The 23130-nt window shown below is 55.2% G+C and overlaps 7 protein-coding genes across 7 annotated transcripts; 5 read left to right on the forward strand and 2 right to left on the reverse strand.

The window, feature by feature from the left end:
• Nucleotides 1-4750: 4750 nt before the first annotated feature.
• F5144DRAFT_1742 (uncharacterized protein) lies at nucleotides 4751-6536 on the forward strand. The gene is made up of 5 exons (XM_066782650.1): nucleotides 4751-5342; nucleotides 5421-5457; nucleotides 5522-5589; nucleotides 5643-6019; nucleotides 6085-6536. Exons 1-5 carry the CDS (start codon nucleotides 5172-5174, stop codon nucleotides 6398-6400), a joined length of 969 nt encoding a protein of 322 aa, XP_066647534.1. The 5' UTR covers nucleotides 4751-5171; the 3' UTR covers nucleotides 6401-6536.
• Nucleotides 6537-7061: 525 nt separating this feature from the next.
• On the forward strand, nucleotides 7062-7909 carry F5144DRAFT_542459 (Alpha/Beta hydrolase protein; the record flags this gene model as incomplete). The annotated part of the gene is made up of 2 exons (XM_066787193.1): nucleotides 7062-7694; nucleotides 7757-7909. The coding sequence occupies 2 exons, from the start codon at nucleotides 7062-7064 to the stop codon at nucleotides 7907-7909; spliced, it is 786 nt and encodes a 261-aa protein (XP_066647535.1).
• Nucleotides 7910-8819: 910 nt separating this feature from the next.
• Nucleotides 8820-10535, forward strand: F5144DRAFT_634218 (uncharacterized protein). The gene is made up of 3 exons (XM_066792574.1): nucleotides 8820-9479; nucleotides 9549-9666; nucleotides 9764-10535. Exons 1-3 carry the CDS (start codon nucleotides 8990-8992, stop codon nucleotides 10218-10220), a joined length of 1065 nt encoding a protein of 354 aa, XP_066647536.1. The 5' UTR covers nucleotides 8820-8989; the 3' UTR covers nucleotides 10221-10535.
• Nucleotides 10013-11629, forward strand: F5144DRAFT_634258 (uncharacterized protein; the record flags this gene model as incomplete). Its single annotated transcript, XM_066792575.1, has 3 exons — nucleotides 10013-10853; nucleotides 10885-10981; nucleotides 11047-11629. Exons 1-3 carry the CDS (start codon nucleotides 10484-10486, stop codon nucleotides 11627-11629), a joined length of 1050 nt encoding a protein of 349 aa, XP_066647537.1. The 5' UTR covers nucleotides 10013-10483.
• Nucleotides 11630-11794: 165 nt separating this feature from the next.
• Nucleotides 11795-13728, reverse strand: F5144DRAFT_588008 (uncharacterized protein; the record flags this gene model as incomplete). Its single annotated transcript, XM_066789882.1, has 5 exons — nucleotides 11795-12447; nucleotides 12527-12530; nucleotides 13291-13477; nucleotides 13511-13590; nucleotides 13681-13728. The coding sequence occupies 5 exons, from the start codon at nucleotides 13726-13728 to the stop codon at nucleotides 11795-11797; spliced, it is 972 nt and encodes a 323-aa protein (XP_066647538.1).
• Nucleotides 13729-15967: 2239 nt separating this feature from the next.
• On the forward strand, nucleotides 15968-16912 carry F5144DRAFT_552457 (uncharacterized protein). Its single transcript, XM_066787743.1, has 2 exons — nucleotides 15968-16314; nucleotides 16401-16912. Exons 1-2 carry the CDS (start codon nucleotides 16090-16092, stop codon nucleotides 16629-16631), a joined length of 456 nt encoding a protein of 151 aa, XP_066647539.1. The 5' UTR covers nucleotides 15968-16089; the 3' UTR covers nucleotides 16632-16912.
• On the reverse strand, nucleotides 16686-18072 carry F5144DRAFT_634264 (uncharacterized protein; the record flags this gene model as incomplete). The annotated part of the gene is made up of 3 exons (XM_066792576.1): nucleotides 16686-17349; nucleotides 17414-17840; nucleotides 17899-18072. 3 exons carry the CDS (start codon nucleotides 18070-18072, stop codon nucleotides 17012-17014), a joined length of 939 nt encoding a protein of 312 aa, XP_066647540.1. The 3' UTR covers nucleotides 16686-17011.
• Nucleotides 18073-23130: the final 5058 nt, after the last annotated feature.

Below are 23130 nucleotides of genomic sequence, written 5' to 3' on the forward strand. Positions count from 1 at the left end.
AAGGACACTGCAAAAGCGTATGGATCCATGGTAGTGTATGTCACGAAACTCGGCGACGCCAAGAGACTCCTCAATGAAGGCTTCTTCTACGCCGGAGGAGAATCAGGGTATACGGGGGTGTTCGAACGTCGGATGCGGCCGGACCAGTGCTACAACTGCCAGCAGATCGGCCACAAAGCGTTCCAGTGCAGAAACCGTCAAGTGTGCGCCAAGTGCGGCAAGGACGGTCACCACCATCGCAGCTGCAGCGAAGTGGTTGCCAAATGCATCCTATGCGGCGGCCCACATGAATCATTTAGCAGAAGTTGCCAGAGGCTCTACCCATCTCGTCATGAGTAGAACACTCCGCCTAATCCAGCTTAATGTGAGAAAGCAAGGTGTGGTGCACGAAAGCTTGATGAACGACAAGGACATTCAGAACGCAACAGTCTTGGCCATCCAGGAGCCTCAAGCACATAGGATTCATGGCCGACTCTTCACAACCCCCATGGGACATCACAAGTGGATCAAGATGGTTCCCTCGACTTGGAGGGAAGGCAGATGGGCAGTTCGAAGCATGCTTTGGGTGAACAAGGACGTGGAGGCGGAACAGGTACCGATAGGGTCACCGGACATGACAGCAGCAATCTTAAGGCTCCCCGGTCGGCGAGTCTTGGTAGCATCGGTCTACATACCAAACCAGGACCCTCAAGCTCTACGGGAGACGTGCGACAATTTACGCAACACAATCATGGATGCAAGACGAGACGCGGGCACGACGGTAGACGTGGTAATTGCCGGAGACTTCAACCGGCACGACCAGCTGTGGGGAGGAGACGATGTATCTGTGGAAATACAAGGAGAGGCAGATCGTATCATCGACCTGATGAACGAGTTCGCCCTTCGCAGTCTGCTTCGACGGGGCACAAAGACATGGCATGTCGGGGATTACAACGCGACCATCGACCTGGTCCTGGCGTCTGCCGAGCTGGCGGAAACAACAGTCAAGTGTGCGATCCACAGGACGGAACACGGATCGGATCACCGTGCGATTGAGACGGTCTTTGACACCTTGGTCCCAGTACCAAAGGAACGGGACCGGCTTCTGCTCAAGAATGCACCTTGGAAGGAAATCAAAACCGGGATTGCGAGGGCACTAGACGCCACCCCTTCGGGAGGCACTGTACAGCAGCAGACAGACCGACTAATGTCGGCGGTCTTGGAGACGGTCCAAACCCTGACACCGAAAGCGAAACCATCGCCATACGCCAAGCGGTGGTGGACAACCGACCTTACACAACTGCGTCGCATTTACACATACTGGAGGAACCGTGCTCGGACCGAACGACGAGCCGGGCGACCCTTGGTGGACTTGGAGGAAATGGCGAAAGCGGCTGCGAAACAGTACCACGACGCTATCCGGCAACAGAAGAAGAAACACTGGGACGACTTTCTTGAAGACAATAGCAATATCTGGAAGGCTGCCAAATACCTAAAGTCTAGCGACGACATAGCGTTCGGGAAGGTGCCACAGCTCGTCAGAGCAGACGGAACAGCCACGGCCGACCACAGAGAACAGGAAGAAGAACTCCTAACCACCTTCTTTCCTCCCCTTCCAGAGAGGATTGAAGATGAAGGTGCTAGACCGCAGCGAGCTCCCGTAGCAATGCCGCCGATCACCATGGAAGAGGTAGAGCGACAACTATTCGCAGCCAAATCTTGGAAAGCACCTGGGGAGGACGGCTTACCGGCGATAGTCTGGAAGCAGACTTGGCCAGTGGTCAAGCACCGTGTTCTCGCACTATTTCGAGCATCTCTGGAGCATAGCACACTGCCCAGTCAATGGCGACACGCCAAGATCATACCGCTTAAGAAGCCCGGCAAGGACGACTACAGTGTTGCCAAAGCCTGGAGACCGATTTCACTTCTAGCAACGCTCGGCAAGCTGCTGGAGTCGGTCGTCGCCGAAAGGATCTCACATGCGGTTGAGACATATGGGCTCCTCCCGACCAACCACTTCGGAGCGCGCAAGCAACGATCGGCGGAGCAAGCGCTCATACTCCTCCAGGAACAGATTTACACCGCCTGGAGAGGTCGAAAGGTAGCAAGTCTGATCAGCTTTGACGTGAAAGGGGCCTACAATGGGGTCTGCAAGGAAAGACTTCTTCAGCGGATGAAGGCACGAGGCATCCCAGACGAGCTGCTTCAATGGACAAACGCCTTCTGCTCGGAGCGCACAGCCACAATTCAAGTCAATGGATATACATCCGAGGTTCAAAGCCTACCTCAGGCTGGTCTACCTCAAGGCTCTCCCCTATCTCCGATCTTATTCCTCTTCTTCAACGCGGACCTGGTACAACGACGAATCGACAGCCGCGGTGGTGCGATAGCCTTCGTGGATGACTTTACAGCGTGGATCACGGGACCTACGGCGCAGAGCAACCGAGAAGGCATAGAAACCATCATCAGGGACGCCCTAGACTGGGAGACAAGGAGTGGTGCGACCTTCAATGTCCAGAAGACAGCAATCATACACTTCACTCGCAAAATCTATAAGACCGACGCACAACCATTCACGATCAAGGGGCAGATTGTCAAGCCTCAAGACCATGTCAAGGTCCTTGGCGTGCTCATGGACACAAAACTAAAGTACAAAGAACACATTTGGAGGGCTGCGTCCAAAGGCTTGGAAGCAGCGATGGAACTGAAACGCCTCCGAGGTCTATCCCCATCAACGGCGCGGCAGCTGTTTACATGCACAGTTGCCCCCGTGGTAGACTACGCCTCCAATGTGTGGATGCACGCATGCAAGAATAAACTCGCAGGACCCATCAACAGGATCCAGAGAATGGCGGCGCAAGCGATCGTGGGGACCTTCCTCACAGTGGCAACGAGCGTAGCGGAAGCAGAAGCTCACATTGCCAGCGCACAAGATCGGTTCTGGAGACGGGCCATCAAACTATGGACCGACATTCACACCCTGCCATACACCAACCCATTACGCAGAAACACGTCTCAAATGCGAAAGTTCAGGAAAAGCCACCGCTCGCCACTCTACCAGGTGGCAGACGCACTCAAAGACATCGCAATGGACGAGCTGGAAACCATTAACCCGTTCACATTGACACCTTGGGAGAACCGTGTACAAATTGTCACCAACGAGCCGACGACAACACGCCGGAATGCCGACTACGATATTATATGCATCGCCGTAAGCAGCTCGGCGCGAAACGCCCTGGTGGGAGTTGGCGGAGCTGCGACGCTGCCGGCATCTGTATACGGCACCCCAAAACTTGGGACCTTCTCCTCTACGCTTGGCTCGAGGTCGGAACAAAATCCATACTCTGGGGAACTTGCGGCCATCGAACGAGCGTTAGGCACACTGCCAACGGTTAGATCTAGCCGCATCGAGCTCTCAACACGCAACAAAGCGGCTGTTCTCGCGATCCGACACGCTCGACGACAGTCTGGGCAACGGCACATCTGCCATATATACCAATCAATCAGAGAACTACGCAGGAACGGAAACACAGTATCAATACGATGGTTCCCTGCGAGAGAAGAAAACAAGCTTTGGGAAATCGCCAAGGGGAACGCCAAACATGCCACTCGACAGGGCGCCGCTCCAGAAGTACAAATGCCCAGGATGCGGTCGACAACCCTCAACGTAGCACGGTCCAAGAGAGGCAGCAGCAATCACCTGCCAGACAAAGTCGGAGCTCATTCCAAGCGAGTCGACGCAGCACTACCAGGGAAACACACCCAACTGCTGTACGATCATCTATCTCACAAGGAGGCTGCCAAACTTGCCCAGCTCAGAACAGGCATGGCAAGGCTCAACGGTTACCTCCACCGAATCGGAGTAGCACCGTCAGACCAGTGCGCATGTGGACAAGCAAAAGAGACAGTGGACCACTTCCTATTCCGATGCACAAAATGGACAGCATACCGAAGAAAGATGCTCGAATGTACAGACACTCAGAGAAGCAATATTTCCTTCTATCTAGGAGGGAAATCGCCGTCGGACAAGAACGACTGGACTCCTGACATGGCAGCCGTTCGCGCAACCATACGGTTCGCAATGGCGACGGGCCGACTCGACACGAACGAACCACAGGCCGACTAAATCACCTAACCCACCACACCCGACAACACCGACCCCCTCACCTCGTGACACAAATAGCAGGCACCGCTTCAGCCGCCGAAGATAGGACGTTGAACACTTGGAGAATCGCCTTCAAGCCAGCCTACTAACAGCCCTACTAAACCCACGAGAATCCGCAGAAAAATGGTAACTGTCGAAATATGAACTAGAATGAACTTTACGGGCTTCAAAGAGATTAGGACATATCTTGGGAAATGTATCGTCAGATTGTAATAGTTGCCCTTTCGGTTGACCCGCCGGGCGTTAATAAACTACCTACCTACCTACCATGGAATGCTTGACATACGAAGAACATCAACGATGGTTACACTGAGCTCATGGCTGTGTTCGTCGTCTCTTGCTCATTCAGGTACGGTAATTACAAGTACGAGTTAACACTTCCTTGAACGTTTCATCCTGCTTTGTGGGAGATGACAAAGGCGAGAACCGGATGGCATACCCAAAACAGGGCATACTCGGGAGGTTCCGCGAAGGTGTCAAGGTTGGCACTGCAGCTGCGGGGGCAAACAGGCCCAGCCGGAGACCCGGGGGCTTGGAAAGGGGCGGCTCGAAGTCGGCTAAGGCGGGTTCAATAGCGGCCTCTGCAGATCCTTGACGCCCCATTCCGTTCTGGGACGCTGGGAGATAACAACCAGCGACCAATGACGCTATCAAAACTGAAGATGGCTAGCTGGGGGGGCACATGGCTGGAGCATTTGGGTGTGCTTGGAAATTGGTTGATTGGACGACCAACTAGTGGCAATGAGCCAAAAGAAACGCGACGCTTGAGTTCTTGCGGGTTTTGTATGTACCCCCCGACCCCCTCTCCAAGTCCGCGGAGCCACGCGCCATTTGACAAGAATAATTATATCGTTCGCATCATGGCCCGTCCGTAGCGAGAACCCACTTGGTCTGGTGATCCGTCCCAGTGCCCCTGACTTCGAACCTCTCGCGCCAGCACCCCCCGGTGTTGAGTGCCAGCAGAGTTTACCTTTTGTCTTGGAAACCGAAACCAACGGCTGGGCCCAGCGCCAGCACAGGTCACAACATGGCCGACACCCCCCCTTCAAACCTTTACGAGAGCATCGCTCCATCATTGATCGTCTACTCTGTCATCTGTCAGATCGTGATCGTGACTGTCGTAGCTTCGCGCTTCTATATCCGACTCCGTATTCTTCGGAAGTTTGGGGCAGATGATATGGCCCTGGCTGCTACACTGGTTCGAGCCCCTGTTGATTATCCTGTTTATCTCGGGTGGAGTACCCAGGGAACTGAGCATCCTAACACTGATTCCTAGTTCTCAACGATCGGGGGAGTCATCGGAATCGGAATCGGTACATAGCGTCCAGGACCCAAGGCTAGATTCCCATCCATCAGCCAATGTTGACCCCTCACTAGCGTGCCGACTTGGGCTCGGTCGTCACATCGAAGCCCTTTCTAAAGAGGATAGGTCAGGGCTGTACAAGGTACGTGCTGGACCGTGTCACCGAAGCTATCTGCATGCTCACACGAGGCGTAGTTATTGTTTGTCTCGGCCTTGGGCTACCATGTCTCCCTCATGATGCTCAAATCGACTTTCCTCCTCCAGTATCGGCGCGTCTTTCCGCTCCCCAACTTCCAACGGCTCTGTGACATCTTCCTAGCCTTCCTTGGGCTGTGGACCGTTGCCGGCCTTGTTGGAGGCGCTACCGTCTGCCTCCCTGTCTCGAAAAACTGGGATCTTGAAGATCCGATCTGGAGCTGCGAGGAACGATATTTGTTTTGGCTGGCCTACGGCATCCTGCATCTTATCACCGACATTCTCATTTTTATCATGCCACTACCGTTGCTGAAAACGTTGCCTCTGCCACCGCTCCATAAATTCGTCCTATTTGGCGTTTTCTGCCTGGGATTCGTGTTTGTGCTCCTTGCCCTCGAAGCGTCATGATAAAGTGTGGTCGTTGACTTCAAGTCTCTCACAGAACCTGCATCATCTCTGGCCTCCGGTTGCCAAGTCTACACGGCTCGCTTCGGGATCCAGATACCAGCTATACATCAACCAAAACCATGTACTGGTCACTCGGGGAGGTTACGTGTTCGATCGTATGCCTCTGCATACCGACACTGCGGCCACTTTTAGGTCACTGCTGCGCTCATCGATTGGGAGAGGGAAAAATCATAGGGCGCGGATCGCGGAGGTTTGGGATCTACGCCATTAGTTTACCAAGCACAGTCGGCTCCCCACATCCATTACCAAGGCAGACAGAGGATCCAATACCGATCATCGACCGAGCATAATAATACCATTTTCTGCATGTTGGTTTCGCCGTGGGAGACGAGGTTCGACATCAAGCCAGTGGCTAGCAACGCCCAGGCGGTGTTGTGATGAGGGCTGGTGCTTGATTCTGGTACACGCGTGAAAGGATCTGCCGCCACGCCATGTTGACGAGATATGGCCAGGAATCAGGTGCGTGCAGATGGTCCTTACTCATCTGTTTACTGATCAAGACACGTTTAACCCCGTCCAAGATTAAAAGCTGCGCTTACAAAGTCACGGCGTCAAGGACCGATCAGTAATCGCACGAGACTAAAAGGGACAGCACGTTGATGTTTGAATCTAGTGGAGGAGCAAAAGCCTCGGCCCCCGGCCGGCACTTAGCCAGGGGATAAAGGATAAAAAGCCTGCCTGGCTCACCATAAGCCTGCTCGTCCTTCTTCATGTTTCCCATCCATCTAGCTCAACACCTACCTCAACTAAATCCTAACCGTCCTCAGACTCAACTCAGGACACAGCCATCTCGCAAACACCACCACCCCCAACCACAACCATGACCACCGCCCAAACCGCCCCCACCCACCACCTCCCGCACTCCTCCAACCCAATCACCACCTTCGCCTACCGCCGCCTCGGCACGGCCCCGGGCCCACCCTCCTCATCCTGACCCACTTCCGCGGCGTCATGGACAAGTACGACCCGTCCCTCCTCAACGCCCTCGCCGCGCACCGCCGCCTCCTCCTCGTGGACTACACCGGCGTGGGGCTCAGCACGGGCCCGGTGGCGCGCAGCGTGGCGGCGTCGGCGGGGGATGTGCTGGCGTTTTTGGCGGGGTTGGGTGAGCGTGAGGTGGATGTGTTGGGGTTTAGTCTGGGGGGGATGGTGGCGCAGCTGGTGGCGTTGAATGCGGAGGGGGTGACGGGGGGGAGGGTGAGGGTGCGCAGGTTGGTGCTGGCGGGCACGACGCCGAGTGCGGGGGAGGGGGTGCGGCGGTCGGGGAATCAGGATGTGTTGGAGGTGGCGGGGGCGCAGGTGGTGGGGGTGGAGACGTTTAAGAAGTTGTTTTTTCAGGATGATGCGGCGGGGGTGGCGGCGGCGGAGGACTGGTGGGCGAGGGTTCATGAACGGTCGGCGGCGACCTGCGGGGAGGAGCCGGCGACGTGGTTGAGTCAGGGGTATGTGGACGGTGCGGTGGGGCTGAAGGCGCAGGCGGAACAGTTGGCGGGGTGGATGACGGTGGAGGGGACCCGGGGAGAGGAAGGGTCGTTTGACAGGTTGGGGGGTTTGGATATCCCGGTGCTGGTGGTGAATGGACATGTAAGTCAAACGCCGTGCTGATCGTGACTGCATGTGGTCGATGGAAGCTCATGCCGCTTTAGGACGACTACATGGTCCCAACCTTCAACAGCTTTACCATGCAACAGAAGCTCCCGAACGCGCAGCTCATCATCTACCCGAACAGCTCGCATGGCGGGATTTTCCAGTATGCTTCGTACTTCGCGCAGCAAGTTTTGGCGTTCCTGAGCATGTGAAGGGAGCAACAATAATGTGTTGGAGGGGTGGCTCTGGGGGATGTTCTGTGACACCGTTAGCAGTTATAGTCGGGCGCCGCGGTGAATGAAATACGTTGCACATATCACAGTTCCCAACGGCTCTCAAACCCCCAAAAAGAATGCATTGTGGAGCGCGCCTCGTCCGACGGCCCAAAGTTGAGATTGTGCAACTCGGAGGGTTCCACCTCGGAGGCTTGCCCGGTATCATTGTTTACTCTGTGACTCCTGTCATCGTCCAGGCGGCTGCATGGAGCCGCATTCGGCAGCTGAGTCGAGACCCTCACGGCGAGTGGGTGCGGACATCAGACGCGCGCAGGGTTCGGTAAGATCCTCGAGGGGGGCTGTTGGGTAACGTGAATGAGGGATATCACGGCATACGATATGCGGTAGCCGGGGGCTTGTCAAGCTGATACACAAGGACGTCGTCATTGCTGTGTTTATCTGTTTATCAGCAATCTCCTGTTCCGTTGACGCATAACTTACACAAACGCACGGGCCTCTCGAGACGATGAGGTTTGGGGTCATGCACCCCGGATTTCGGGTGCATTAGGAAGTTCTGGCCCTTTCTGGATGATCTGCTGTTTTACCTGGGTGCCCAAACGGAACCTACCGCTTTGCAAGATCCGCGTTCCGCGACGGGAGCGGTCTTGGGAGGGTGCCCCCAGGGTTGAGGAAAGCCTGGAAAGGAGGTCAAGCCATCGTTTCCGCTCCCGTTTTTGGTTCCTCTCTTCGCATTTCGCCCGACAGCGCTTCGCCGGTAACTATGATCTGCGTGAAGCAATTGTCTCATACCCCGTGGAGTGTGGTTTCTCCGACACAAGGCCCGGTTTCTGGGGTGGCCAAAGAGGGAAAGCAGTCTCCGGCAGTTCAAAACTGGACCAAGGGAGCAGGCCAATGTAATCATTATTATCGACGGTTGACCCGGCTTGGAACCATACACATTGGGCCTCTTGTTTTCTATTGTCTTTCCATGAGCGTAGCGCAGATTTTCGACGTTGATACCCTGTGTTGAAGGGTGCTCCCCCCCTCTTGATTGTCTTTTTCTACCAACAATTCGAAATGGATGTTGACTATGGCCCACAGTTGAATGTGTTGACCTGGCTGCTCATCTCCATTTCTGGCCTGTTTCTTTTCACGCGGCTCTATCTCAAGAACTGCCAACACCGTGGACTCTGGTGGGACGACTGGATTTTACTGGCTTCGTGGGTGGCGCTGACTGTTTCGGCCGGGCTCATCGCGTTCCTGGTCAGCATCGACTACGGCAAACGGTTCATTCCACTTCGCAACGCGATAAAGTTCGGCTTGCCTGTCAACATTCTCTCAACACTGATGATCATCGCCAACGTCTGGGGCAAAACGTCCTTCGCCGTGACTCTCTTGAGGCTGCCTGTCCGGTGGATGAGAATCAGCGTATGGTACATCCTTACCACGCTGACTTTGACCCTCACGACCAGCATCCTTTTCGTCTGGATCGAATGCGGCCCATTGAAGTTGGCGGGAAGTTGTGTCCCGATAGAAGTATCGATAAGGTACAATGTGTTTTCTTGTGGTAAGGGGGTGTCTTGTGTGAGCAGAGTAGACGACGGGGGCTGGAGCTGACACGCGGGGTCTTTCGTAGTATACTCGGCAACTGCGGATGTCGCGCTCGGGATTCTGCCGTGGAAGTACCTGCTGAGCCAGCAAATGAGTAAGAAGGAGAAAATCGGGGCCATGGTTGCAATGAGCATGGGGATATTGTAAGTGGCTCAGTACTTGTATTTCGAGGTGGCTCAAGTTAACAAGCGGCGCTAGAGCTGGAGCGACGGCGGCGGCCAAGGCATCAACCATACCAAGGCTCCAGGGCAACACTGATGCCCGGTGCAGTATCCCGTTGGTGGCACTGTCCGTCGCAGAAGCGGCCATGTGCATCGTTGCGGCGTCGATACCCATCCTTCGGGCCTTGTCGCGGGGAGGTTTTCGAGGCCCGGTCCATTTCGGATACCAGGCGGGTTATGGGACATCCATGGTCCAATCTGACGGCCACAGCGCGGCAAGCATGCAAAGCCAAGCGGCGTCTGTCTTGTTGCCAATTCAAGGCCCTCGATCTGGGGAAGTGGAACCGGGAACACAACAACGACCCCTGTCCCTGGAAACGCCTGCCAGTTTAGAGGACGTGCTAATTGCACAAAGCACCAAAACACTCAAGCAAAAAGGTGATGACGACCCGGGCGACGAAGACAGTTTTGAAATGACCAATTATAGGGGTCGACCGCAATCTCCTGTCGACTTCACTGGCTCCAATGCCTTCTGATTGTTACGTGCGTTGATGGTTATCGAGGTGTTGGCAATCACTTGGGCCTTGGGAGGAGTGCCCGCTGCTTCGTCACTAAACCGAGCCGAACGGCTGGTGGGTTGGTTGTGTTCCATGGGCCCGACCCCACCAAACCCCCACCTGGTCTGTGCACCGCCCAAGACACAGGCAGCTCGGCATTTGCTTCCCACCTGCGCAAGCGCGGCGCGGTCCCGTCCTTGGTACTCTACCTTAATTTACAAGACACTTTGATCCACTCCATAATGTCCCTCAGCAAAGTCCCGCGAGGTGCGCGATGGGCTCCGGTGTCGGGCTCCGCCAACCTTGACTTGGCCTACCGGCAGCTTTGGAACAAGCCAGACAAGGCGTACGCGTACGTTTGCTGGTGCCAGCCGCCGTTCCCCGAATCCGACGACGAAGACGAAGGCAAAGAAAAAGAGGAGGAGAAGAAGGAAAATGACTGCGATGGTGGCGACACGTGCATCTGCGGCAAGCCGGCTCAGGAACAACCCGACTACAAATGGATAACGACGTACGCCTGTCGCCGCAAGTTCATGTGCCAGGTCGACATGGCGCGGATTCGAGACCCCGCCAATTTCGACATGTACACGTTCAACGACCACGCAGCTCGGGGTGGCTGAGGTGATCGAGAACCTGCTGTTAGATTTCGTCGAGGCGAACGGCAATTGGAGAGAACAATGGGTCGTGTGCGAGACGCTATCGTTTTTCTTGCAGACGGACTTGGCCGCAGATTTGTTGGAGTGGGTTTATTGCTTCCGTTGACGCGTGGATGCCGCTGATAGCTAACCGCACGTACACAACTCAGGATGGGCGAAGTTGACACAATCATCCCTCTTATCCGCCTCGTGGGCCGCACCGTGCTCGCCATGCTCGCCCAACTCGAACGCCAGCACCGCCTCGGCCCCGATTCCGAAGTGAAGAACCTCGGCCTGATCATGTCCATATACATCAAGACTGCCCGGAACATGCAGATCAACGAGCTGCTTAATGACGGCGACGAGGAGACGGTCGAGCTGAAGCTCCCCGACGGATCCACGGAGAAATACACGTTCGATCTAGGCAAGCTGGACGAGTACATCCTGGGCTACGCTGAGCGCCACAGCATTACAGTGCCGGACGCGCCTCAGGATGTCGAGGGCGCCGCCGAGGAGCTGCCCGCGCGGACGGTGGAGGACCTCTGGAACACGGCCGAGTCGTTCCGCCAATACGAGAGCGACCAGGGAACCACGAATGGGCCTGGCGAGACGCCGGCGGTTGGTGGGGATCGTTACGACATCACCACGTGGTCGAGCGCCGAGCGGCGGGAGGCCAGCTTCAACAAGCGGGATCCGTTCAGCAAGAAGGAGATCGCGGCGCTCAAGCTAGGTTTTATGCTGGGATTTGAGTAAGGAGGCATCATTGCTCGGTTTTGTTTTGGAATAATGCTCGTGGCTTGGATTTCCTGATTTGGACGTTGTTTGCCTGATGGTTTAACAGCGTAGAAACAGTATTTGATTTCCGTATCGACCATCAGCCTGGCGTTCACGTGGCTCTGTGTGGTGTTGCGTGCCGATCTAGTCATCAAAGTGAGACTGCACGTGGTGTGTCAGGGCCGCCTCATCGCCTCGGAAGTCGCCGCAGACAGGGCACGTCGACTCCTGTTCCTCCGGTGAAGACTGCCCGGCGTGTGAGGCAGCCTCGAGCTGATTGTCGCGCGCCGCAGCCTGGGCTGTAGTGTTTCCCGTACCTCCTTTCCCTTTCCCGCGCTTTTTGGCTGGTTTGATATAAGCATCAAGGCCTACCGGCTGTGTTGACGGCGGCGGCCCTTGATCCAGCCTCGCATCTGCGACATGTCGTACTCGCCCCCTGGGAGCAACACCGGCCGGCCCCACTTCCGCAGCCGCTTCCGCGTTGCCGTCGGGTTGGATCTGAGACCCTGTTGATCCGGCGCCTCCCGCCATACTCTGGACTCGGCCAACTCGCCCGTCCGATAAGCGCACCTTGATCCCCCGCGGGTGATTCCCTTTGGTCAATAGCTGAGACACGACCCCTTGAACGGTGCGACCAGTGGGCTGGTCTTCCTTCAGCACAATGTTGACTAGTGCCCCTGGCGTAACGTGGTTTGTCGGAACACTCGCCATGTTGGAATTTTGTGTCGCGATGAAGAGATTTGGTTGAACGAGCAAAAGAAGACGCATGCCAAGCCGTTCATCCGCAGAGAGAAATGCTCGAGGCGACGAAGAGTGGGTCGTGCGGCACAAGCGCCAAGCCCAGGCGCAGACGACATGCATGCTCACTCCAACAACCAAGCTTCAACGTGATCGCGAAGTAAAACGGGAAGAACAACATCAACGTTCATTGGCGACGAGGAGGTTTATTCCATACATTTACAAATTGATGCAAGTTTACGCCATCGCACTTATGAGCAATGTTAAACTGACTTCAAAGCTCCATGACCTTCCCATGCTGACATCCTCTCCTCGATGCTCCGTGAACAGTGAACTTCGAAACGTCGAAACTTAACACAAGCCCAACCTTGAAGTCGCCCAAATTTTGACATCCCCGGATGTCGGTACCTGCGATAGGGCCCTGTGCCTCCAATATTCTTACTCCGGATTCACCTGGAGACTCTTAACGGCGTCGGCGAGACGCGAAACCGTCTCCCGGAGCTTTCACACAATGCAATTAGCAAGTAATCGAATGCGCTGATGTTGAACACCATGTCCTGCATACCTCAGCAATCTCCTTGCCTTTCGCGGCCAATTGCTCGATTGCCTACGCATGATTAGCAGACCGGTCACCCTCGTTGGGTGGCTTGGTGTCATACCTTATCAAGCTTCCCTTCGACCATTATCAACTGGTCATTGTTTGGGAGATGTGTGGGTGCTGTGGTGGCGGGTTCTTGGCTTGGAGCCGGCTGGGTGCGCAACGGCGGTGTAGCCCCCCAATGAACGCCGCGTCCCCGGACTGCCCTCGCCTTCGGCATGTTTTTTACTGTGATCCTGAGTTTCTCCATTTGGCCCTGTAGGTCCTCCATGGCTTTTCTGGTGTCTATCCTCAGCCCCTGCACCTCAGCCTTGACGGACCTCTGAACGACCTCCTTAAACGGACTATCTTGAGACCGAAGTTCGGAGCGGACTTGGTCGCGGTACTCGCGTTGGCGCTCGCGCTCGCCTCGCCGCAACTTGTTGAGAACGTAATCCAGCCGCTCGGTCATTGCGGCGGTGAGCTTTTCGAGCTTGCCGAGCCTGAAGGTACTGTCCGACAAAAGATCGTTGTTTTTAGCGCACTCATTGGAATGGGTGGCGATGGCGTGCTTGTTGGACGACTTGGGTTCACCGGGGGTAGTCAAGTCGATGTCGTCGCCGAGCTAAAAAGAAATAGTCCACCCGTCAGCACAAGGATGCGCTGAGATAAGTCGGCAAGTAAACATTTGCCCATCCTACTCAGTCTCCACTACCCCGTTAGCCTCATCCCCAGAGGGTCCCCTCTGAGTCGGCACGGGCATGTGCGGCTATCCCACGCCCCCCTAGCTGTTAACCAGGGCGAGTGGTACACACCTCGGTTTGTCTTTCGACACCGCTAATCCACCCTAGCCTGGACTGGTCTGGATTTCTCCCTGCATGCGAAGCTGTTGAAAGGCCGAGCTTGCAATCCGGTTCGCGGCCCGCCGCTGTGTAGGTTAAACACGAACACCGCGGAAAAGACTGGTGGGTTCCCTATCCTACGTCATGACCTGTTTGTTCGTGCTACTGCCGCGCACACGGACGCTTCAGATCATTGACACGTACAATGCAGCTCCAGGATACACCCAGGCTAGCGTGTCCGGGCCAAGCCACGCTGGACGCCGAAGAGATAGGGTTTCATCGGGCAGCCTCTCTGCAAAGCAGGTTTCCTTCAAGCAGGGTTCCTGCAAGCAGAACTCGAATATCTTGCTGGGGTGGACTTACGGATTGATTGTTGCCGGTCTGCCCGGCGACCACAGCGCACTCTTTGGTGTCTTGAGGAGCCAAACACGGTCAGCGAATGTGGCCAAAAGATGCGCCGGGACGTCGATGCTTGGGGAAGTTGACTTACGACAAGACGGGGCGCCTGGGCAGGGCCCCATGAAGAGGGCACAGCGCTCCGGGGTGCACTCCTCCTTCATTTTCTTGTTTTTTAAAAGAAAAAAAAAAGAAAAGACCGCGAGAGGGGGAGGACAGCCGCGAGAGGGAGGCAGAACGCAAAGCGGGCGAGGCGGGAGGGGAGAGTGGCGGGAGGCGGCGACGGGGAACAAAAGCGGCGGCGAGTCGCTTGTTGATCTGGTGGTTATGTCGGTTAGTGGCTGGCGCTCAACGGGGATGAAGGAAACGGGTGGTGGGGGACAGTAACTTGATTCAATGAATCGGCCGTGGAAAGAAGAAAGCAGCAAGGGAAAATGGTGGAAGAAGTGGGAGAGAAGCGAAAAGCAAATGAACAAGAACTATTCACCCTCACCCTCACCCCCATACCCATCTCCGTACTGCTCGTCTTCATATTCACCCGAATACTCACACTCGCCCTCACGATGAGAACCCCGCGAAACTCGTCGCGAAATGCCACGAGAAAACACCGGGCGGGAATGGCGATATGAAAAAGAGAAAATACGTCCTGTTCTTTTGGCTCAGCTCAGCTGGGCCACGAGAGGGAAAGAAAAGAGAGGCCGGGCTGTTGCTGGTATTCGTTCGTGATGCGACCGGTCGCCGTTGAAAAGAGGTGGGAAAGAGAGTTTGGCGAGAGAGGAGTTGTGGAAGTTAGGAAGTTTGAGAAAAAGTTCGGTGGGCAAGCAAAGGAGGGCAAAGGAGGGCAAAGGAGGGTGGGATGGAAATGGGCCATGTTGAAACACAAGCACAGGCACGACCAGACACAGACATGGCAGGGACTGGCTGGCAATGGGCACTCTGCACATAATAGCAGGGCAAGTGTAGACAATAGGTTCTTCAAACAGTTTATTAATAGTAGGCTGTTTCCCCAATTCTGACGGGGGTGAATCAATGCTGGTTTGCTATTGTCAAAGACTCAAAGCTTCTTGTCAGGGTTTTGTTGAGCTCGGAAAAACCTCCAACTCACACTTGTCCCGCAAATGCCAACGGATCAACTTCCCACCGGGCGGTTGCTGCGTCTCTCAACATCGAAATCGAGATAGTTCAGTCAACCAGGCCCCGAGGACAAGTCATCGTGGCTTGGTATTTGCAAACAACTTGTGACAGTTGGTAGGATACCAATTCCTTCATTCCCCGCTTCTCCACAACCATTTGATTGTCTCATATTAATAACACTAGTTACTCGATCACTTGCAATTGCTAAAACTCACTTGCCGGTGTACGCGTAGGCCAAGTTCCAAACAACCTAATCACCCCTCTCCAAAGCCGCACCGCTTGGTCCGGGTATTTGTACTTATTGACACGCCCCAAGATAGGTGTCCAACAATTAGCGTAGCTCTAGCAACAAATACAATGGCTGCCTCGAAATGGGATGATGAAGAGTTAAATCATTGGATTGATAAATGCAATTTGTAGGACCTCAAAGCTGGAATCGAGGGCAATGCCAACACCGAGCTTGGAAGGCCCGTGGTACTTGCACACTTGCACTCATGGTTGGAGGAAAATGCTCAAGGTGCTGCTGTCTTCGAGTCTCTCCGACTCTCTCGAGTCCACATAGACATTCATCGCAACTAAGCGGTCAATTGCTGAGACTCGGAATAGGGTTAGGGTTGTATAACAGACTCGCCTGAGTGGCCAGAGCAGCCCCACCACTGCGCAGTGCATTTCCGCAAAGAAACCCGAACTCTCCCGAAGCAATTGAACCCCAGTACCAAGCAAACTCGGCGATCGTCGCAACTCACAACTGAATGGCGGCAGATTCAAGCCACGAAACAAGCCCCCTTTTACCCACCGACGAGCAAGACGAATCGATTCAAAACGACGACACGATGGGCAGCAACCTCCTTTGGAAGACGGGGGCCGTATTTGGTGCCACTGCCGTCGGACTGGGTGCATTCGGCGCCCACGGACTCAAGAAGCACATCTCGGACCCCAATAAACTGGCCAATTGGTCCACTGCTGCCCAGTATCAGGTAATTCCCCCCATTGATCTCCCTGTGTGCATGCGCATCCATGCATCGCCAAATTGGGGGATAGTTGTTTTGACACCACTCCACAGCTCGTTCACTCGGTCGCCCTTCTCGTGGCCAGCAACAACCCCGTTGCCGGCGTTTTCTTCACTGCTGGCATGACCATGTTCAGCGGCAGCTTGTATGCCCTGACGCTGGACAACGAGCGCTTCCGCTTCATGGGCCCTGTCACGCCCCTCGGGGGCTTGTGTCTGATGGCGGGCTGGTTGGCCCTAGCGTTCGGAAAAAGGGGCGCGGCGACGCGGTGGCCGCGGTTTTGAGGGACGCCGCCCGTTGGTAATACGAGTTCTGTAGGATTAACGAAGGGATCTCTGAGACCTCTGGGGGCTGTACCATGAGGTGGGAAAGTATACCACATGCAACCGAGCACCACCACAAACACAACGACCTCCTTCACTTGGATCTGAAGTATAGCCTGAGAATACACACCACTCATTTAAGTTACGATAGCGCTTTTTATACATCCGATTGACAACTGCGGCGAGTCAACCATGACCACTGCCGTCGACGCCGAGATTATGATGGATGAAAACCTGAACCGCAAGCACTTCTCAGTCGAGAGGCTGCAACCACAGACGTTACCCTCTGATTATTTCTGGCTATTTGCATCGAAATCGAGAATCTATCTAACTTATTCTTCTTACACGAAGAGCTCTTTCTTACTCTCCAAAAAATCCTTCCAAGTCGTTGGAGCCAGGCCAATTTTGGCAAGCAACTCATGGCCTTCGGCGAGCGAGCCGCCGGCGTAAAAGCCCGGCTCCTCGCAGAGCAGCTCGTTCTCGAGAATCTCCTGGGCAATCGGCGGCGGTAGGAAACTCTTGTAGACAGCCTGGTCGAGCTGTACGTACTGCCCCTTCTTTCCCGTCACCTCCTGAAACTCTGCTATGATGCGGGTGGGGGTGTAGTAGTCGGCAGCGGCATAGATTTGCTTGCCCAAGACGTTGCTCCTGTTCTTTGCAACGGCGACGAAGTATTTGCCTACCCCGCTGGTTAGCTGAATTTGCCCTTAGACAGTGGTAGCATGAAGAAATACGGGACTCACCCATGTCACTCTCGGGGAAGAAAAGGGGCAACTGGGCCTTGGCGGCGCTGGTGGGGCCCGCAAGTGTGTACGCCCCATCGTCCCCCTTTCTCAGGAGCTGCAAGTTCGTAAAGTTGGTCATGTAATAGCCTGGCTGGATGAAGGTAGCCGGAAGGTTCTGGGACCTGATGTACTTCTCAACGTTGGCCTTGCTGTCGAAGTGGGCAACGTGCGGCAGTCGGCCGTTGGATGCGTCGGTTACGTTGATCAAGGACGAGAAGACAACGTGCTGCACGCCTGCTTCCTTGGCTGCGTCCGCAACATTCTTTCCATGCTCAACCTCGGTTCCTGGGGCTGCCCCAGTCACGAAGTCTGGCAAAGTTACAAGAAAGACTGTGTGGGTTCCCTTGAGGGCCTCCGTAAGTGAGAAACGAGAGTTCATGTCGGCCTAGATAGAAGCGTGAGTGCATAATACGACGTGTCGTCCGGAGTGCATCGCTGCGTACAGTAACAACTTCGATCCCTTGTTTGACAAGGCCTTGGGCGGAAGAGGCGGATGTATCTCGAGTGACGGCACGGATCTTGAAGGTCTTGGACAAGACTGAGTCCGCCGTCACTGCACGAACGACGGAGCCTCCTTGCACACCAGTTGCGCCGAAAACGGTAAGAATGTTGGACATGTTGATGTGTTTGATAATATTGGAATAGAAGCTGAGGTTGTACTGATGAGATCGAAAAATTGAATGTTGATACCGGACTGGTGGCAGTGGTGATGGCAATAGCTGAGGTACTTGAGTCTTGTTGTAACGGGCTGTGCCCGAGGTGGGCCTCGGTAACCCTCGGCCAGCTCACGTACAAGCACGGTCCACCGAACCCCTGGATGAAGCTATTCCCAGTTGCCCCACAGCGCACCGAACATTCTAGCAATGCGCTCGGGCCATCGCGCTCGCGATCATAAAGCAGCCCCACGAGCTGCCAGACTCTCTCATCTTTCCTTTTCTTCTTCAAGCTTAGTGTACTCGTAGAGTCGTCACCAGTTAGTTGCAATATACTCCTGGGACCGTTACATTACACTAAGCTTCCTTCTTCTGTTGATTTCAGAGAAGGTCTGCGTCGTCAACGAGGCGGCGAGACACCCACGGTTCAACGATACATTAGCGAAAGCCCTTGCATCGAGCGAGGCACCACGGTTCCGCAAGACACCGGCGAGATCGACCGGTTGAGCGAAGAGCAAGATACCGGCACCAACCGGTTGAGCTAACGAAGCAACTCCTGTCCTCCTCACGTGGACAGCCGAGAACGAAGAGGCTCGCGTTGTCAACGAGGCAACGGAGTAACACCCGGGCTGTGAGCTTCGGCGGCACAGGAGGGTACCGAATCCCACATTTCCAACCGTTACGTCACAAGGGCGAAAATCTCGTGCCCAAGGGAGCCGAGTAGCCGGACACGACCGGAACACGACGAGAAGTCCTCCATTGAGCGAGGCACACGACGGAAGAGACCTAGAGGTATAGCATCCCTAGCTCAACAAACACCCCGGACAGGATGTCCGGAAACGACGACGCAATGACGGACGGACAGGAGACTTCCCAGCTGGCTCGGCTGGTGCAGCTCCTCACCACGCAGCTGGAGACGATCCAAACCGGGCAGTCGGAACAGACCCGGCGGTTCGCTGAGATGGAAGTGCGCCAAGCCCAAGAACGAGAGGAAAACCAGGCGCACATCAAAGCCTTACAAGCGAGTCTTGCCTCTCTCCGCACAACTCCAGGCGGAAACACCCCGCGATCACCTTTGCCAGCCGACCTAGCTCCCCAAGCGCCTCTACCCCCACCTGCAATGCCCGCGTCAACTGGCCAGACAAAAAAAAGACCGACGTTGCCAGACCCTCCTCGTTTCGATGGGACCCGGAGGAAATTCCGTACATGGAAGCAAGAGATGGAAAGTAAGCTGGAGGCTGACGGTCCAGCAATTGGGACTGAAAGGGATCAGTTCTCCTACATCTTTGCCCGCCTCACAGACGGACCCCAGGCAATGGCTGCAGCCTTTTATGAACATTGCAAACAGAACGGAACCACCAAGCCGCTGGAGTTCTTGCGCTACCTGGCTACCTGCTACTCGGACCCAAACCTCTCCCAGAAGGCCCTTGACAGACTGGGTTCGATGACACAAGGAGACAGGGAGTCGTTTGCCTCATTCTTGCCCAAATTCGAAAAGGAGCTAGCTGATGCGGGTGGGGCTGGCTGGACATCAGCGGTCAAGATCAGTTATCTCAAGAAGTCACTTAACAAGGAGATGCGGAAGGAGCTCAAGGGCCAGCTCAATATGCCCGAGGAGTACCACAAATATGTACGCGCTCTTCACGACCTGGGCGCTAACCTTGACGAGTTCCGCGTTTTTTCCCAGCGGCACAGCTCCTGGCAGACCGCCCAGAGAGAGGCCCAAGCCAGAGCCAAAACCCCCCCTCCCCGCGCCGTGTCCCCGGACGCAATGGACTGGGAGCCTACGAAGATCAGCAAGGCAGTCCAGCGCCAGAACAAGGAATTAGCAGGCAAACGAGCGAAGTGGGTCGATGAGAGGGAGATGGCCCTGCGTCGCAAGGAAAAACGGTGTCTACGTTGTGGCAGGGACGGCTGCTGGATCTCGGAATGCCCCCTTCTTCCCCCAAAGCGTCCCGACCTCCCAGCCCGAGCGCAGATGAAGAGATCGCATCCCAGGCTCCCTAAAATTGAAGACCTAGTTGATGTGGACGACAGCTCATCCGAGCAGACGACGTCGGACGGCGAGGAGTTAAAAGAATAGCTCCTGGTAAAAGTCGTCACCAGGAGCATTTGGAGGCGGTACGAGAGTGGAAGCACGTGGAGAAGGAGATGGATGGCGAGCCCTTTTACGTTAATGTTGGCATCAATGGAATTCATTACACCAAGGCCCTTGTCGACAGTGGATGTCTCTGTTTCGCCACCATCAGCCTTTCACTTGCTAGACGCTTACGCCTCCCACGCATCCCCATCACCCCCCGTGACCTTGACCAAGTCAACGTCTTAGTGAAGGAGGCTATCACACACGTTACCTATGCAGACACTGACATCGACGGACACAAGAAAAAGCGGGTTTTCTTCTACGTTATCCCTGACCAAGGGGACGACGTTATCATCGGTCGGCCATGGATGGACGCCGAAGAGATGGAATTGGCCCCCGCAAGGGGGGAACTTTACATCGGCACGACTGGCTTAGTGGTTAAAGAGCGCAGGCACACAAAGGAGATCGATTTCCCAGTCAAGGGGCAGACGGCGGGCATTTTCAAAGCATTAGTCAAGAGGATCCGGAGTACTCACTCTGGTCAAAAGGGGCCCGCTCAAGTGTCCACAGCAAGTTTGGCAGATATCGAGAAGGCACTCGCCCCAAAGAGACACAGCGACCCCCGCCAGAAGCTACCCGAGCACTACCATGACTTCCTGCCACTGTTCAATAGGGAGCAAGCCGACCAGCTACCTCCCCACCGACCAGGTATAGACCATGAAATTCCACTGGAGAAGGACACGAACGGCCAAGATAAAGCTCCTCCCTGGGGACCGCTGTACGGCATGACGAGAGAAGAGCTGATCGTCTTACGGAAGACCCTGACGGAGCTCCTCGACAAGAACTTCATCAGAGCAAGCAGCTCCCCAGCATCCGCGCCAGTGCTGTTCGTCAGGAAGCCGGGTGGTGGTCTTCGTTTCTGCGTCGACTATCGAGGTCTGAATGCCATCACCCGCAAGGATAGGTACCCGTTACCTTTGATTGGCGAGACATTGCGATCTTTGTCGAAAGCAAAATGGTTCACGAAGCTGGATGTGATTGCTGCCTTCCACAAAATCCGCATCAAAGAAGGAGAAGAGTGGAAAACAGCGTTTCGTACTAGATATGGGCTCTACGAATGGATGGTCACCCCCTTCGGCTTGACCGGCGCGCCAGCCACCTTTCAGCGGTACATCAACAACACGCTTCGCGAGTTCCTCGACGAATTTTGCTCGGCCTATATTGACGACGTGCTCATCTACTCGGACGGCTCCCTAGCCGACCATCGGAACAAGGTGCGAAAGGTCTTGCAGAGACTTCAGGAGGCCGGACTGCAAATCGACATCGACAAATGCGAGTTTGAAGCGAAGAGCGTCAAGTACCTCGGCTTTATTGTTGACGCCGGGAAGGGGATCCGAGTTGACCCAGAGAAGATCAGGGCAGTGGAACAGTGGGAGCGCCCAAAGTCCGTCAAAGGAGTCAGAGGGTTCATCGGGTTTGCCAACTACTATCCGGAGTTTGTGCCCAACTTCTCGACTGTCGCAATGCCCCTTACTGCATTGACTAAGAAAGGAGCCCCCTTCCTCTGGTCAGACCAATGCGAGGAGGCTTTCAAGCGGCTGAAGACGCTCCTTATTAGTGCGCCGATCCTGGCTCAGTGGGACCCCGATCGGAAAACAATCGTTGAGACAGACTCATCTGGCTATGCAATCGGCGGAGCCCTCTCTCAATACGACGACGAAGGAGTCCTGCGACCAGTGGCATTCTTCTCGAAAAAGAACAACGCGGCAGAATCGAACTACCCAATCCACGACAAGGAGCTACTAGCCATTGTACGATGCTTGGGACAGTGGGATGCGGAGCTACGAAGCGTGCCGTCTTTCGAGATCTGGACCGACCATAAGAACCTGGAGTACTTCCAGAAAAAGCGGCAGCTTAGCGAGAGACAAGTTCGTTGGGCGGAGTTGCTCGCACGGCATAACTTCACTCTGAAGTACCGGCCTGGCAAAGATGCAGTGGTCCCGGACGCGCTCTCGAGGAGGGAACAGGATATGCCCCAGCACGCCGAAGATGAACGATTGATGGGCCGCTGCTTCCAGCTGTTGAAGGCGGCGAGAGGCAGAGCACTCCGTGTTAACCGTGGCGCGGCCGTGGTAGTTCGAACCGGTTTTGTCAAAAACGGCGACCAGGACGGAGAAACAGACGATGTGGCAGACAAGTCAGATCCACCGGAGAACCCGTTCGCCGACGGCCCGTTGAAGGACCTCTGGAATCAGGGGCTAGAGGCAAACAACCGCTATTGGCTCATTCGGAAGATGGTTCTCGATGGCGAACGTCAGTTTCCAAGCCAGTGGGGGTTGCCCATCTCAATATCTGAATGCTCTATCGACGAGGGGAAGCGGCTTTGTTGGCGGGACCGCATTTGGATTCCCTACTTGGAGCCCCTGCGCACTCGGATAATTCAGGAGACCCACGACTCGACGCTCGCCGGCCACCCAGGGAGAGATCTCACCAAGTCCTTTATCAACCGGAAGTACACGTGGCCGGGACTCAGTCAAGATGTCCGGAGGTTCATCCGAAACTGTAACGTTTGCGGGCGAACGGCTGTCTGGCGTGAAAAGAAGCGAGGACTACTCAAACCACTGCCCATCCCCGAGCGGATGTGGTCGGAACTCTCGATAGACTTCGTTACCGACTTGCCTCCCTCCGGCCCGGACCAAGCGACGAACATCATGGTGATTACGGAAAGGCTGTTCAAAAATGTGATTTTCGAGCGGATGGCATCAATCACCACAGAGGCCGTGGCAGAACGCTTAGTAGACTCCCTGATACGCCATCATGGTTTCCCGCGTGCGATCGTTTCAGACCGAGGGCCGCAGTTTGTGAGCTTGATGTGGAAACGGATCTGCGAGCTACTCAAAATTACTCGGAGATTGTCGACGGCGTACCATCCAGAGACAGAC

The sequence above is a fragment of the Chaetomium tenue genome (assembly GCF_020726465.1).
Source record: "Chaetomium tenue strain MPI-SDFR-AT-0079 chromosome Unknown F5144scaffold_1, whole genome shotgun sequence".
Classification (NCBI taxonomy): domain Eukaryota; kingdom Fungi; phylum Ascomycota; class Sordariomycetes; order Sordariales; family Chaetomiaceae; genus Chaetomium; species Chaetomium tenue.